This window comes from Macaca fascicularis, chromosome 11 (genome assembly GCF_037993035.2).
Source record: "Macaca fascicularis isolate 582-1 chromosome 11, T2T-MFA8v1.1".
Taxonomy (NCBI): Eukaryota; Metazoa; Chordata; class Mammalia; order Primates; family Cercopithecidae; genus Macaca; species Macaca fascicularis.
In genome coordinates this window covers 25,232,178-25,249,826 of record NC_088385.1, presented here as the reverse complement: position 1 = coordinate 25,249,826, position 17,649 = coordinate 25,232,178, and the positions used below count along the sequence as shown (strand labels likewise).

Genomic DNA, 17,649 nt, shown 5'->3' with positions numbered 1-17,649 from the left:
ATTTAAAATTGAGATATAGATGCTTTGGGATCCTAGAGGGCTGAAAGCTTGAAGTAGAATTGGAAGAAAGTGTCAATGAAGTAACTGATGCTTGAGTTGGATTTTGGGGGATGAATATGAATTGAATTATATAAATAAAAAGAAAAGGCATAGGGAGAGGTTTCAAAGCTTACAAGATGCATTCGACGCTTAAAAGAGTAGCAAAAAAAGAAGGCCACAGAATGTAGACTCAGGATGGCTGAAGATAGGTCACAGTTGGAGGAGTCTGCAAATGAGTTCAGTTAATTTACTTAGAAGTTTGAGTACATCTGACAGAAGCTTTTTTTCCTTTCTAGACCTCAAAAACATCTATGTATTTAAATTTTTACTAATCTTTTCTGTTCCAGCCCATGCTACTTTCTATTACTGGATTAAACTCTCTGAAATGCACTTCTGCTCTTACAACTTCTTGATTTGAAGGCATCAGTGGTTTCATGTTATTCCTTCTGACATCCTTAATTCCTACCTACGCTTTAAGCCTGGTCTCCCTTTGTTTATTTACAGTTCAAGTGACTGCTCCTTCCCTGTTCTCTTAGGCTTCTGTTTTATTTATACCTGGTTTTCAGCAGTTCATCCCTAGGTTGCTACTTTTCTCATTTGTTTAGGTTATCTCATTCAATAATTATGTTGATTGTTTAATTTTTTAGCTTTCAAATTGGGTGACATATAAATAATTTAAAAATTATTTTGAATATCAGTTTTCTGTTATATGGTGATATAGTTTAAGCTTCATTTAGTATATTTTATGTATTGTTTCAGAAACGTTTATAATGATTTAAATTTAGATTAAGCTATATAAATCACCTATATAGAGATATTTAAATAGTTGTGCTTTTAGAATAATTTTAATAAAACTTCATATACATTTAAAGAATATTTTAATATAATTTGATTCATTCTAGATTCAGCAATATAATTTATTACTGCTTATATATTTTGAAACATTTCATTCTTTCAGCCTTGCCATATTTTAAATGAAGTTACTGTCTTTAATATTAATACTTTATTTCAATTTTTAATTTATGAAGAATTCTTGTCCTCCATTCAAATAAAGTTACCTCTGTTTTCTAGGCTAGGTTTAGGAGTTAAACCTCATAAATATTAATTAATATTTAGTAGAGTCTAACTTGAACTTAAATTGTCACTGTTATAATTATTTTGATAGTTAGCATTTTCCAAAGTTACACTGTCTGAAAAATGTTGACTTATTTGTGTTTTTTCCTTTATAGTGAAGAGGTCTGCATTTTATCTGCATCTGGTACAGCGGCTGTACTGAATCCTAGATTTCTGCAGGATGGCACCGTGGAAGGCTGTTTGGAACAGAGGTTGTCATGGCAGCCTGGCTTATTTTCCATAAGGGCAGAGAAGGGAGAGGTTGACTTTTTTTCTCAGAGTTGGTATAATTCTTCTCTGTAGGGTGGCTTACAGTGGTACAGTGTAGAAATCAGGACCAAGCACTTCACTAATTTTTAACTAACCCGTAGTAACAGAGGAGTATTGGATTCTGTACTATATGGCAAACATTATTGTTTCTAGTATCTTGATAAGTGACATGTATGATTGCCAGTTGAAGAATTTCAAGTGTACATTTTTTTTTGCTTCGTCATGATATAGAACTAATCTTTTGATTTTTGTCTTCCTTTCATTTCCCTGTGTCTCACCTCCAAAAATAGAGGTTATGAAACAATTTTTATAAAAACAGTTCTTAATTTACAAAATAATAAAAGTACTGTATTTTATCAAGATTATCTATAGATATAATATATATGGTCCTTCCCTGTCCATAGGGAATTGGTTACAGGACCCCTTGCAGATATCAAAACCTGCAGATGCTCAAATCCCTTATATAAAATGGTATAGTATTTGCATGTAACCTATGCACATTCTCCCCTATACTTTAAATAATCTCTAGATTATTTGTAATACCTGATACAATACCTGTTCATCATTTCATTTTCATGGATTCAGTGTAATGCTCAGCACGTGGCAAATTCATTTTTTGCTTTTTGGAATTTTGTGGGATTTTTAATTTTTTTCCTGAATATTTCAACCTGTGGTTGGTTGAATCCATACATGCCAAACCCATGGATACGGAAGGGTGACTGTATATTTAAATATATATACATATATATATATATATATAGACACACACACTATTAGTTTGTTACCAGAGTCTACCTGGATAATACAGATTTTAATTACCCCTTATGCCACAGTGTGCCTATTTACTTCCCCCCCCCGCCCAGTATTAATATATTAAGCATATATTAAGAAAGGAAGCAAAGGTCAAGTGTGTGGTGGCTGACGCTTGTATTCCCAGCACTTTGGGAGGCTGAGGTGGTTGGATCACTTGAGGTCAGGAGTTTGAGACCAGCCTGGCCAACATGGTGAAACCTCATCTTCACTAAAAATACAAAAATTAGCCTGGCATGATGGCGGGCGCCTGTAATCCCAGATACTCCGGAGGCTGAGGCAGGAGAATTGATTGCTTGAGCCTGGGAGGCGGAGGTTGCAGTGAGCCAAGATGGCACCCCTGTTCTCTAACCTGGGCAGCAGAGCGAGACCCCATCTTAAAAAGAAAAAAAAAAAAAGGCAAAAAAATTCTGTACCTTGTCAAATTTAGTATAAACTTGCAAGCATTTAAGATATTCTAGTTCTGGTATTCACTAGAGGAACTTGGTCAGTTTCTTTGGTCCGTATTAAAATGGATATTGACTATTATAAATTCCAGAGCCTTAAAGGTCATTGTAAATAGGAAAGTGAAGGTGGGGCATTTTGAAGCACACTAAATAATTAGAATGTTGTGTTGAGAAACTCTCTTTGTCAGTGAGTTGTACCAGTGGTACGATATAGTTCTTACACGTCTGTAGATTTCATTCTTAAGTTGATAGGAAGCCTAATTTAACAAATAACCTTTTTCATGTAGCTTGTTTTTTTTTCTGTATTGTGGCTTGGATGGATACAGTACATTCTCTTATATGGTAGTTCAGTACAATAGGTGCCACCCCTAGTTGTAAAAAAAAAAAAAAAAAAAAAAAAAGGAAAATGTCTTTTCTTTCTGCTATGAAATTATTGTTGCTTATTAGAAAAAATGTAGAGAATGTAGGAGAGTAGAAGGAAAAAAAGATTCCTTATGATCTCACTATTCAGGGACAGTCCCTGTGTACATTTCATATTTTGAATGCTTTCATAAATTTTAATACTTTTATTTTTATGCCTTATATATACCACTAATGTTGACATTTGTGTGAGCCGTTTAGTTAAAAATTGCTTCAGTTTTCATCCTTTTATACCCCCTTATAACACGGCTTTGGATTCAAACAAACAAATTCAAACATGAGGCCTGCTACTTAGTGCTTAGTGTGACTTAGCAAGTTATCTCAGGTTGGTTTCAGGCTAAGTGGAACTACTATTTGCTGCTATATGGTGAACATTATACTGTGTTTAGCTATAGTTTTCTTATTTAATCTCTAAAGAAACCCACAAACTTCTCTAGGTACATATTCTAGTTTTATAAAGGAGTTTCTGAGAGGTTAAGTAATTTTCTTGTTCAGAATCACACAGTTCGGTTCAGATGTCTGACTTCTCTGTTAGTTGTAATATACCAGAATGGCATCTTCACAGTAAAAGAATAATATCTGGGAGTAATTTAATGTGAGTTACAGAGTTATGAAGATTCAGTTAAAAATTCTGTAGTCCTAGTTACTTGGGAGGCCGAAGTAGGAGGATCACTTGAGCCCAGGAGGTGAAGGCTACAGTGAACTATGATTGTACCACCACCACACTCCAGCCTGGGTGACAGCAACACCCTGTATCCAAAAAAAAAAGTATGTAAAAAATCTGCAAAAGTCTTGTTTCCTGGTATATATAATATGAATTTTCCTTTACTTTTTAAATCTGTCTGGTTGCCAAGTTTCAGCTTCTAATGGGTTCCTTTAAGTTAGGGAGCATTGAGACCCACATCTTTCCAGAGCTCTGGAGGATCTGGTTGTGTGAAAGTGTGGAGTCTTTTTGTGGAGCTTCTCTCTGTTTCCATCCTTATTGTGCCGACATGCTCAAATTTAATGAATGAAAAAAATGCTTAATCATTTTAGAATGAATTCACAAACAGCATAATACGACAAGCATTTTATAATGAGTGGGGAGGTTGTGGATGGTTCATTTGTGGTTTATGTATGATATATCATTTATGAAATAGATGTTTTGGTTTTTCAAAAAAGTTAAAACTATCACAGGAAATTAGAAATCTTAGAGTATGCCTATTTTTGACTTACTATTTTTCTTTTTTAATACTTTTTACATTAAATTAAAAACTATTATGCTTGGATTTTATTTTTCAATTTTTGGGGGTACCTAGTAGCTGGTATATATTTATAGGGTACATGAAAATATACAATTAAATTATTGATTATAGTCACCCTGTTGTGCTATCAAACGCTAGGTCTTATTCATTCTTTCTATTTTTTTTGTACCCATTAGCCATCCCCACCTTCCCTCCAGCCTGCCACTACCTTTCCCAGCCTCTGGTAACCAAAATATTTTTTTTCTTTGGGAATTTTTTTGTGGTTATATTTGTCAACCAGTGGGAAAATGTCATCATCATCATCTAACCATTTTTTTTTTAAATGTTGTATCCCAGAGAAAAAACTTTGAGGTGATAGGGGTGTTTGTCAGGTGATAAGTCATCACACAAATAAATTGGTGCAAAGTAACTTTGCAGTTGGTAAGTCTTTTCTCTCATAGGAGAAATGCATGGTTCTGATTTCATGGTCGTTTTTAATTCTTATCAGTCATAGTGGTACTCTTGTAGCCTACAGTGGTAGAAGTTGGATAGTTCGTATACAAGTACTGTGTATGTAATATCACTTACATAATTATTTTTGAAAAAATTTGTATGTTTTTAAAGAATGTCTTTTTTTTCTTAATCTATTTATATAGGCTTGAAGAAAATTTGTCTACACGTTGTGGGTTTTGCCATATACCATATGATGAACTGAATATGCCATTTCCAGCTCATCTCACATATTGCTATAACTGCAGGAAACAAAAAGTTCCTGATGTTCTGTTTACAACTATAGACCTCCCAACAGATGCAACAGTTATTGGAAAAGGTTGTCTTATTCAAGCAAGGTATGTTTGTGAAAACAGCATTTGGTGTCCCTGAAAAAGTATGATATATGGAGCGATAAACCTATTTTCAAGTGTCAGCTCTACAGTTTCCAACCTGTTTGATCCTGCACAAACTGGGCAATTCTGCTGGAACTTTGTATTTTTATTGCATGTAAAAAAAAAAAAAAAAAAATCCTCTGTGTAAAACTCAAATAAGTTTTTATACAAAAGCAGTTTTTAACTTTTAAATTCTATACAAATATTTATCATTCTGGGAATTATTAACCTGCCAAAGGCTAGGGATGTGACTAAGTATAGACTGCTTCAATGACATTCAATATGTAACACATTTTAGAAATTGACTCTCTTTTTTTCTTTTAAAGAATAGTGCCATGAAGTGTTTCTTTTACTGCTTTAATTAGCTGGTAAGAGTTCCTTTTAAAATGCACTGGAGTAGAAAATCCTAATTGGGACACTCATGACAACAGCTGCCAGGTTACCAAATCCATCAGGTACTTCTGTCCTCATCTTAGTTCTGACATCTCAGCAATAGTGACAGCATTATTTTCACCTTGAAATTCCTTTGATTTCATGATGCCACACCTTCTATGTTTTCCTACCTTTATGTGTAATCTTCAGCCTCCTTGTTGACTTCTCATTTCTTGATCTTTGAGAGCCATGGGTTTGGACCCTTTGCTCAAAGCTCTCTCCCTAGTTGAACTCATCAACTTATGTAGATCTATATGCTATCTATGTATCTGTGACTGCCAAATTTATAACTCTAGTCCAGAACTTTCTTTTGAGCTTTAGACTTATATACCTGTCTACTTCTATCCCATTTTGATAAGCCATAGGCATCTCATACTTGTTCCACGTTGAACTGCTGATTTTCTCCACTTTTCTTATTAGCCTTTTTTGTTTTAATGGTACCTTTATCCAGTTCTTCATGCCAAATTTGGTATTCTTTGACACTATCCTCTTTTTCAACCTCCCTACATCAAATTTATTACAAAGCCCATTGATTTTTCTTCTAAAATGTATTTCTAATCCATTTATTTTTTTCCCTCTTGCATCTTAGACCTTCCATTTGGGATTGTTTTCCTTTTGCCTTAAGTGTGCGCTTTAGTATTTCTTCTGATGGATCTGCTGGTAGTGAACTATTTTTTTTTTTTGGTCTGTCTGAAAAATGTGATTATTTTACTTTTATCTTTAAAAAATATTTTGGGCTGGCAGCTGTTTCTTTACAACACATTGAAGATACTCTTTCACCACTGTCTTCTGGCTTTCATTGCTACTGTTGAGAAATAATCTATTAGTCTTTGAATATAGCCTATGTGGCACAAAGTAGATGCTCAAATGACTTTTGTATTTTTTTAATGAGTAACATTTTCTTCTGCTGTCCATTTATATTGAACACATGCAGTTATAAAACCTAAGATTTTAAATGATATTCTCTACTGATTTTGGTCATTATTTCATTTTTAGAGATTTTGAGATTTTTTATTTTTGTTTACTGAAATATGGTTCTTTAAAATATTTAATTTTTGTGGGTAAACAGGTCTATATATTTAATGAGATACCTGAGATACTTTGATACAGGCATGCAATGCATAATAATCGCAACGTGTAAAATGGGGTATCCATCCCCTCAAGCATTTATCCTTTGTGTTAGAAATAATCCTGTTATACTCTTAGTTATTTTAACTTGTACAATTAAATTATTGTTGACTGTAGACACCCTGTTGTGCTATCAAATACTAGGTCTTATTCATTCTGTTTTTTTTTGTACCCATTATGAAATAGGATTTTTAGTGCAAATTTATACAATAACAAAAAAAAGAAAAGTTTATTGATATAACTCAGTAAGTCCATTAAAAACAAGTAAATGTTTTATTCAGCACACTTTTAGAAAGTTTTAAAAATTGACATTTTTAAAGATGGTACCAAGAATACTGTTCACTGACTTATTTTCATTTACAGGTTATGTCGCTTAAAAAAGAAAGCACAGGCAGAAGCAAATGCTACAGCTATCAGTAATCTGTTGCCATTTATGGAATATGAAGTGCATACTCAGCTAATGAATAAACTAAAACTCAAAGGAATGAATGCTTTGTTTGGACTAAGAATTCAGATCACAGTGGGTGAAAATATGTTGATGGGCTTAGCGGTAAGTTTAGATGTTTTTGGTTTTGTTTTATGATTTCTTTAATTATAGTAGATTCTATTTTATGTGATTCAAAGAGTCTTTTCAAAGACTTATCTAAAGACTTTGACATTAAGACCTTTATGGGATGAGGACATTTTAAGAAGTGAAATATCTGGTGATAGGTTTTCACATATTTTAAAGGGACTGTGATCATAACTTTAATAATTCTATTTCTAAAAGTTACCATTTGTCACTTGCTTAATAAGTTGTCCACAGTTTTTCTGGACTTTATTATTGTTTACATATTGCTAAAACAGGGTTCCCCCATCTTGGTACCAGGGCAGAATACCTCTTTGTTGCCGGGAACTGAGTTGTGCTTTGTAGGATGCTTAGCAGCATCCATGGCAACTCCCCACTATAAGACAGTAGCATCTCCCCAGTTGTGACAATCAAGAATGTCTTCAGAAATTGCCAAATGTCCCTTAGTGGGCAGAGCAAAATTACCCCAGGATGTGGATTAATCTTTAGTTTTGATGGAGAAGATAAAGCAAAACATGTGAGACACTATTAGACAGACAATTAAGCTTTATCATAAATGTGCACCTGTGGCCAGTGGTAGACTGTGTAATAAAATACAGGTGTTTCTGGCCAGGTGTGTTGGCTCACACCCATAATTCCAACACGTTGGGCGGCTGTGGTGGGAGGATCACTTGAGCCCAGAAGTTAGACCAGCCTGGGTGAGACTACTTTCTCTATAAAAAATACTAAAAATTAACCAGGTGTGCTGGCAGGAAGCTCAGGTGGGAGGATCACTTGAGTCCTGGGAGGTTGAGGCTGTAGTGAGCCCTGATCATTTCACTGCGCTCCAACCGAGGCGATAGAGTGAGACTCTGTCTAAAACAAAAACAAAAAACAAACAAAAAAAGGTGTGTTTCTTAAGTGCTGATGAAATACAAGAGAAGAAGAAACAGCTGTGTCTTAGCTTAAGGTTCATTTTGGCTTGTTAGCAAATAAATTCAGACTGGAAAGATGATAATGAGGAAAGCCAGTGCTGCTTCTATAAGTAGTGTAGGACTCAGAGAACCAGGTGCCTGCAAAATGTGTATTGATCATATGGAATCTGATGAACTATGTTTATGGAAATTCTCTCATTTTCTAGGTACTTTGCTAACCAGCATTTTGTCTGTTACTGGCAGTTTTCAAATTTAAATTCTCTTGCCATCTTTTTGAGAACACATAGACATTTAATTTTAAGAAATTTATGGAATTTGGCTTTTTTGTCCCTATACATTTGCAGGTCGAATGCACATTTGTTCCGTTTCATCTTTCTCTAAGAGCAAATATGTAAATTTTTGTACGTAGAGGATAATTGTATGATGACGATAAACTAATTAGGTATTAACAGTTTTCTAACAACAGAAATTTGTAATAAGTAACTTGGTTCATGTTAAAATATTTGATATTTAGGCTGGGCATGGTGACTCATGTCTGTAATCCCAGCACTTTGAGAGGCTGAGGTGAGTAGGTCGCTCAAGCCCAGAAGTCTGAGACCAGCCTGGGTAACATGGCGAAACCCTATCTCTACTAAAAATACAAAAATTACCCAGGCGTGGCAGCTTGTGCCTATAGTTCCAGCGACTTGGGAGGCTGAGGTGGGAGAATCAGCTGAGCCTGGGAGCTTGAGGCTGCAGTGAGCCGTGATCGTGCCACTGCCCTCCAGTCTGGGGACAGAGCGAGACCCTGTCTAAAAAAAAAAAATTCTCTTTTATATTTAGAGTAACTTGGGGAAAAGTAGTTATTTTAATTCAGTGGTCTAAAAATTTGTATGCTTAGTGAGGACATTACATAAATGTATAATTTGTGCTTGATGCAAGACTGTAATGATTGGTGGGTGCCTATGCATGTCAATTAAGAGCTGGATTCAGATTGAGGGGTTTAAAAAACATTTTGCTAGCTATAGCAAACATTTTTGATGATTGAGTCCCAGGAAACTAGTTTATGACACTGATGTAATTCAAGACTTGCCTCCAGTATTGCTTTTCTGATTCATACTAATCTTTTCCTTCTTGATCACTGGTGCTATTCACCACCACGGTTTGACATTTCATCTTTGTGCTTTGTTATAGTTTGTGCACTTAAATCGTGAAGTCTCAAGAGTAGCTTCTTTATGGGGTGATCTCTGATGAGTGCCGACTAGATGTTCGGCACTGTGCTATTCCAGAAGGAATGTGATATTATCTTCACTTTACAGGAGGAGAAAATGTGTGCTGTGATAGGTTGAGACTATAAAGTGATGTGGTTGCATGTGTTAGAACTGGATTTCAAATCCAGGCCTATCTGATGCCAGAGTCTGTGTTCTCAGCCGTTCAGGGCTGTTGCTTCATTAATGAGGAGTTAAAACGCATTAGAAGTGGTGGACTAAGGCTTCATATGGCATGGCGAAGGGGCGTTCCCTGGTTGAGTATTAGAGACTTGGTCATGTATACAGTGATGGACACTAATGAACAAACCAGGAGTAAGCACTCTTGAGGAACAATTTCATCTACTATGCAGACTTCTTCATCAATCCCTTTTTAGGATTGGTGTTGAGTTAAAAGAGTTGTCTTTTCTCTTTCCCATTCCACCCTGTTGACGTTAACAATTTGATGTTTATACTTCTATTTTTTTGCTTTGCTTGTATTAGCATATTTACACATAAGTGCACATAAGGATATATATAAATGTTACCTTGTTTTGTATTTCTCATAATAGTTTTCCAGTAGTAATGATATGTAGTACTGTTTCAGAGTCAGATATTAAATAGTAATTTAATTAGATGATATTTAAAATAAATCTGTATCAAGTAAAAAATTTTCTCTGCTAATTAGGAAGGTAGGGCAATATAGTGAAATAAGTTTGGGTTTTGAAGTGAGAAACACTCAATTTAAATCGTTTGTCCACATTTACTGACTTGACTTGAGTAAGTTCCCTGTCCTTTCTGAATTTCAGTCTCTTGCCTTGCAAAAGTTTCCTCTTTACTTTTGCCACCTTTAAAGATAGAGCGTCTGCTCATTCATGAAAAATTTGTTTTTTAGCAACCTTTAATATTTTTTTGCTATTTTTAATTCTAATTGTATTTTTAAAAATGATGAGGTAGGTCAGGGCCCAGTGGCTCACACCTGTAATCCTAGCACTTTAGGAGGCTGAGGCAGGTGGATCAGTTGAGGTCAGGAGTTGGAGACCAGCCTGGCCAACATGGTGAAAACCCATCTCTACTAAAAATACAAAAATTAGTTGAGTGTGATGGTGGGCGCCTGTAATCCTAGCCACTCAGGAGGCTGAGGCAGAAGAGTCGCTTGAACCCGGGAGGTGGAGGTTGCAGTGAGCCAGGATCGTGCCACTACACTCCAGCCTGGGCGTAAGAGTGGGACTTGGTCTCAAAAAAAAAAAAAAAAAAAAAAAAAAAAAAGATTGTGAAGTAGAAACATAAAAAATATAATTGGGTATGTAGTGAAAAGTAAATCCCCATTTCATGACTGTCTCCCACCTACCCAGGGGCCTCCCCAAAAGAAACCAACCCTTGTTACCAGTTGTTTTTGTGTGCCTTTCCAGAGATGTCCTATATATACCCTGATGCTGATTATATTCTTCCTTATACCACATTCTTGGTTTTTGTTTGTTTGTTTGTTTTTTCTTGTTTTGAGACAGTCTTGCTCTGTTGCCCGAGCTGGAGTGCAGAGGCATGATCTTGATTCACTGCAACCTCTGCCTTCCGGGTTCAAGTGATTCTCCTGCCTCAGCCTCCTGAGTAGCAGGGATTATGGGTGCACACCACTACACCCAGCTAATTTTTGTATTTTCAGTAGAGATGGGGTTTCACCATGTTGGCCAGGCTGGTCTTGAACTCCTGACCTCAAGTAATCTGCCTGCCTCAGCCTCCCAAAGTACTGGGATTACAGGTGTTAGCCACTGCACCCAGCTGTTGACCACATTCTTAAATATGAAAACGTAAGGACTGTTATTCTGTAGATATTTTTTCTGATTATTTCGCCATTATTTTTTACAAGTCTGCCACAGGTGTATATTTAGCAGCTTTACCAACTCCTGGTGGTATTCAGATTGCCGGGAAGACTCCTAATGATGGCTCATATGAACAACACATCTCTCATATGCAGAAGAAGATAAATGACACAATTGCTAAAAACAAAGAGTTATATGAAATCAATCCTCCAGTAAGTAAAACAAACCTACATTGTGAATATATTAGTTATTATTTATTAGTATATTTTTAGGTTATCTTATTGAGGACATAAGATTTTTTTTTTCACTGTTTAGATTAGCTTTCCTTATTACTCATTCTTTCACCTCCCTTTATGTCTTTGCTCAACTGTCTCCTTTTCGGGTAAGCCTACTCTAACCATTCTATTTAAAAATTATGACTTCATTTTTGGCACTTCCTATCACCTTTCCCTCTTTTATTGTTTTCTGTAGCTCTTATCTTTGTGAGTGTGTTTGTGTTTGTGTGTGTGTGTGTGTTTTATTGGTCTATTGCCTGTTAGTACCAGTAGAATGAAGCTCCATGAGGGCTTTATTTCTATTGCCTAGAAAAGTTTCTCTTGGTAGGCCGGGCGCGGTGGCTCAAGCCTGTAATCCCAGCACTTTGGGAGGCCGAGACGGGCGGATCACGAGGTCAGGAGATCGAGACCATCCTGGCTAACACGGTGAAACCCCGTCTCTACTAAAAAATACAGAAAACTAGCTGGGCGCGGTGGCGGGCGCCTGTAGTCCCAACTACTCGGGAGGCTGAGGCAGGAGAATGGCGTGAACCCGGGAGGCGGAGCTTGCAGTGAGCTGAGATCTGGCCACTGCACTCCAGCCTGGGCGACAGAGCGAGACTCCGTCTCAAAAAAAAAAAAAAAAAAAAAAAAAGTTTCTCTTGGTATTAGTCTCTTAGTATTTGTTGAGTGATGAAATAAATGGTTTAAAATGTTCTTTGTTAGTAAAAAGAGATTCTTATCGGTGGTAAAAATGTGAAAGAATACAGTTTTTCAGTTACAGTTTCTTTTTTTACAATTTTGCTCCCAGTCATTTCCTTTAATCAGTCTTTTTACCAACTTTGCAATAAATATCACAATGCTTCCTCCTCTGTGGATGCCTAATGGCAGTAGTCTGAATTGAAAGAAAAATGTGTTGGAGTTAGAATGAAACTTTTTGTTTTTATGAGTCTCTGATAATAAAATACTTTCACAAAAGGGAATTATAACATCGTTGTTGTTTTTATTTTAAATGTCTTACCTAACTGGCTGATCTTCCGGAACAGTGTGTCTGGATTGTTGCATCACAAGTATAGCTTTCATCGTATTATTCTAGTATAGTTGTTAATTTGGGAGGAATTTTAAGGATATGACCTAAAGCTGCACTGTTCATTATTCACTGTGGGAGCCACTGGCCACATGTGACTTTTGAGCACTTGTGACTAGTCTGAATTGAAATGTGTAGTAAGTATAAAATATACACTGGATTTTAAAGATTTAGTGTGAAAAAACTGTGTAAAATATGAATATTTTTGTATTGATTATGTGTCAAAAATTTAATATTTTGGATATACTGAATGAAATAAAATGTTTTATTAAAATTGATTTTATCTATTTCTTTTTACTTTATTATGTATGTGGCTTGCTTTATATTTGTATTGAACAGTACTGACTTAGGGCTTCTTTAAAATGAATACAAATGTTGATGTGTTAACATATTTATATTTGAAAAATAGACTGTAAAAGTTCTTTGTGCACCACTTTACTGACTGCTTATTTTTATAGTACATTATTTTTATTTGATAGTTATATTTTGATATTTGAACATCTGTTTATAGTCTGCCACTTGGGAAAAGTGATTTGTAAAACTTTGTGTTAGGGTTTCATATATTCTTCATTTATTATTTCTAATGATATGAGCTGAACTCTTTTACTTAATAGTGTTTCTTACCTCTGTAAATCCATCCTGACCTCCCACAGGGAGAGTGGACTCTTCTTCCATTGTGTACTTGTTGTACCTGTATGTACTTGTATAGAAACTGTTACATATTATTATACTTAGTTTTTATATATCTGTCTTCCTTTACTGTAATGTAAGGTCTTTGGAGACAGGGATGTATTTTAATAAGAATATGAATTAAGTTACTTCATCCATTCAGTACTTACTGAGCTGCTACTGTGTGTCACACAGTTTACATTTAGAAGGAGGGAGTGAATCTATTATGATTTAAAAAATTTTAGTATATATGAATTTCATGTGTTGAGGATGACTGTATTTTCACAACAGTACTCATCAGTTTATGAATCTTCTAATATGTCTTTCCTTATTGTAGATACTGACTACATTATAGTCTTTTAGCATAATCTCTCAGCATTTGTTTGACAGTCAGTATACAGGGTTGATTACCAGGCCACTATATACATTACAGTGTTGTGTTATGTCCACCCTGAATATGTGGATCAGGGTGTTCCTTCTCTTGGGATGATAGCCCTCAATGAAATAAATGCTGCTGTTTGAATTTTTTCTCAATACATTAAAAAATGTTTCTAATACAGAGGTGTAGTACCACTTAAGCTTTCTGTAGATAATCAAAGGTATCAAAATAAGATGCATATCTCTTGGAATAACAGTACTAGTGATGAAATTTCAGTATGAGTGTAGAATGTATTAAATACCAGACAGTTATATTTATTAAGTCTGTGGCATTGTGAACAAAGGCATAACAGAATTTAAAACTACTGTAAAATTATAAAAAGTTGTGTGGTATCTAATGGGAATAACGTTGCACTGTGTATCAAAAGACTGATCTAGACTGGCTCTACACTTTCTAGTTTTCAGATCTAGGCAGACTACTAATTTACTTCTGAATTACAGCTCTTTTCCATTTTGTAGTCATTATAATGTTAACTTTATAGAGGGCAGATTAATTTGGAGTACAAATAAGATAAATGGATGTGAAAGCGCTCCATAGATCATTACATTGTGAAATTGTGCAGTGGTAGCCTTTTATCTAAGGTATGTACTAGCAATGAACATTTAAAACTATATATTTTTGAAGAACTTTATGTACAATTTCCTTGTTTATTAAAAAGACAACTCTGTTGCATCAGCAATAGGCTATGCCTTTTGCTTTTGTTTTCACATATTCACATTCTTCCAGCATTCATTGTGGCCAACAGGTGCTTAGAACCTCTAGCGATCTTTGGCTATGTAACAGCAAAAAGCTCACTAAGCCATACAGTATTGCACCATACATTGACCTTAAAAGGATCATTATTGTAACTACCAAAGTTTATTTAGCTTAATAAATAACAAATACGTGCATAGTATATGTATATATATATTCATACTCATACATTGATCATATTCCACGTTTTGCTATGTGGAGCTTTGAAAAATTACCAGTGGATAAGAAAAGATATAAAAGATTAGAAATCTTTCTAGGAACGTAAGTCTTTAAATTTTTATGGCCTATTAGGACTTTCATAATGCTGAATAGAAAATATGCACACCCAGGAGTACTGGATTTCTGGGCTGTAAGGACTGCCAATTCCATACACATTGTAGTGTCCTGTGTGTACACTGGATGTCAGTTTTGTCTTGTTATGTCTGTGACAGTTACATATACTTTTCTGATTCGTGTATCATTAAGGCTGCCATATCCTCGTATCATTAAGGCTGCCATATCCTCTATAAAAGTTTAGTTATAAAGGTTATACTTAAGTACAGACTTCACTGAGTATAGTTTACAGGCTTTTTCTCCACAGCTAGGTGTCTACTAATATAAAGATATAAAATTTAAACTGGAAAAGACAATCTCATTTAATATGAAACAATTATATTTCTTTTAGGAGATATCTGAAGAGATTATAGGATCACCCATCCCAGAACCTAGGCAACGCTCAAGACTTCTGAGATCTCAATCAGAAAGCTCGGATGAAGTTACAGAATTAGACCTTTCACATGGGAAAAAAGATGCTTTTGTTTTGGAGGTAATGTCACATTGGACTAATTTCTTAAAGGTTTTGGAAGCTAAGATACACATTTTTTCAGATGCTAAATTAATATACTTTTATATCATTGCAACTGTTATAAATATTTTAAAAATTAGTATATAAATTACAACAAACTTGAAAATAACAGAACTTGGTAACATATGTTTGTTCAATACCAGGTGACTGATACAATAATGCAGATGGTTCTGAAAAAGTTAATGTATGGGTTGAAATAATGATACAATAGTATTAAACCTTTGAAGTTATTTTCATAAACTTGAATGAATTTAAATAAATGAAAGTGTCATTCTTTAACTTACTATAATTATTACTTTTTTTGTATGTTACTGTAGTTAGAACATTTTTTAATATAAACACTGTGAATTCTGAGTGTAGTATTTTCTTACCGAATTCAAAAGGTATAATTGACCCATCTTTATGAAAAGATACTCAGAACACTTTAGGAACTTTCCCAGAGAGTAAATATCACACGAAAAGTTGATGGAGACTCCTTCCTCCTAGATCTGCCTCCTCTGCACTCCCCTGTAGAATGGTTGGCTCCCAAAGAGAGAGATTTTTCTTTTTCATATCGAAGGACAGGAAAAATAAATGAGTAAGATGTAAATTGAGAGAAAAAAAAAATCAGATGCTTTGATCTCAGTGTAGCAGGAAGCTGGTGGTAGAATAGTGTTGGGATGGGATTGGAGGTTTAAAGAGTCAGGAACAGTGCCAGTGGCTGTAACAAGGATCTATGAGAGACGCACAGGCCTAACTAAGGTGAGAGTGTCAATTTGTAGAAAACCCAACATATATGGTTATTTGTCCCCCACTTTTTCCCCACATTTCTCTACAGTCTGAGAATGGAAAATATGTTATGGAAAATATGCCAGGTCAAGGAGGCTAAAAGTTCCAGGGTACTATTTAGAACAATGCTGCTCAAAGTGTGATGTAACTACTTGTGGCGTCAGCTCTACCTGGGAGCTTGTAAGAAATGCAAATTCTTGGGCCCCTACCTCAGACCTAGTAGATGAGAATTTAAACGTGGAGCCCAGGAATCTGTTTAACAAACTTTCCAGGTGATGTCAAACATTACCTGAAGTTTGATCTAGGGCATTATTGATATGTCTGATCTTGGGATCCTGGCTAAGTAGAGAGGCACATGAGAACAAAGTGCTTCAAACATGGGCAGAGGACAGAGGGCAAGTAGAAGATCCAGTAAGAGAGGACAAAGAGACAGGACTGTAGTTGGAGAATGCTCGAGATCCTGGGTGTGGAGCATTTTGGGGAATAGTGGGTTGAGGTATGACTGTGACTGTGGGTAGCCACGTGAAGTGGAAGTGAAAGTGGTTCTTGAAGTCTTGAGGGTGATGTGGGAAGAAGAAGCTTAGCAAGTCTGCAGATTAGGACTTAGAAACTGAGATGCAGATGAATGTCAGCACCTGTCCAGCTGGGTAGTTTCCCTGTTTATTATTCACAGTGGAATACGGTGATATAAGAAAAATAGAATTTAGACCTATTTATTTTATTAGAAAAATAGAATTTAGACCTATTATTAAATATGTCTTTAAATTTATCTCTGCCTAATTCCATTGTAAAGCAGTTCTGCATTTAGTCAAAGGATTTGATTACACTTTATTAATTTAAACAAATTGGAATAATGATTGCTTATGACATCTTTGTAAGTCTTTAGAAACATATTCTCATAAAGGTTTGAGAAAGAGCTAGTTTTCTTTTTTAACTTAGTGTACTTTGTATGTAAAATATTTCACTTAGAAGTATTTGTGGTTATTACTGTGGAGGAATTTACTGATATTAGAATTTTCTTGTTACATATTTTTCCTTAGGGAAAAATGACTCTGCTTTTTCTTGACTCTATTAATAAATAGTCTTTTTAATGTGAAATAATTATGCATTTACTACATATATAATAGTTTTATTCTCTATTTTAAGATTGATGACACAGATGCCATGGAAGATGTCCATTCTCTACTTACTGATGTTCCTCCTCCTTCAGGTGAACAAAAAAATTACCTTTGAGATGAAACTAGTTTTATATATAAATGTTTTAGCTCATAATTGTTACAGTACTAATTTTACTTTAAAGGAAGGACTTACCACAGTGTCACAGCTTGTCATGTACTTTGCTACTCCAAGGTAGAAAACATAACTTAGGTGGAAGTGATTTTTAGTCCTTTTATATTTATACATGGAAAAAAAAACCTATGATAATTTATTAGGATGGTTTAAAGTCTCCTGCAGGTATAATTTTAGAAGAAAAAAAATGAAGGGTTTTATAGTTAGAACTTCATGTAATAATTGAAAAATGTCATTTAACACAAAAATCAA

At 35.0% G+C, this 17,649-nt stretch overlaps 1 protein-coding gene across 38 annotated transcripts in view; it reads left to right on the top strand.

The window, feature by feature from the left end:
- C2CD5 (C2 calcium dependent domain containing 5) overlaps nucleotides 1-17,649 on the top strand; it is a 95,687-nt gene that overhangs the window by 53,710 nt on the left and 24,328 nt on the right. For 34 of the 38 annotated variants that reach the window (XM_074006393.1, XM_074006391.1, XM_005570366.4 and 31 more), the window contains 6 exons: nucleotides 1,269-1,364; nucleotides 4,978-5,169; nucleotides 7,129-7,315; nucleotides 11,341-11,505; nucleotides 15,160-15,300; nucleotides 17,254-17,317. In XM_074006393.1, the coding sequence (XP_073862494.1) occupies nucleotides 1,269-1,364; nucleotides 4,978-5,169; nucleotides 7,129-7,315; nucleotides 11,341-11,505; nucleotides 15,160-15,300; nucleotides 17,254-17,317 (845 nt within the window). The remainder of the gene's footprint in view (nucleotides 1-1,268; nucleotides 1,365-4,977; nucleotides 5,170-7,128; nucleotides 7,316-11,340; nucleotides 11,506-15,159; nucleotides 15,301-17,253; nucleotides 17,318-17,649) is intronic. The other 4 variants (XM_074006388.1, XM_074006387.1, XM_074006386.1 and 1 more) reach the window with 1 other exon arrangement.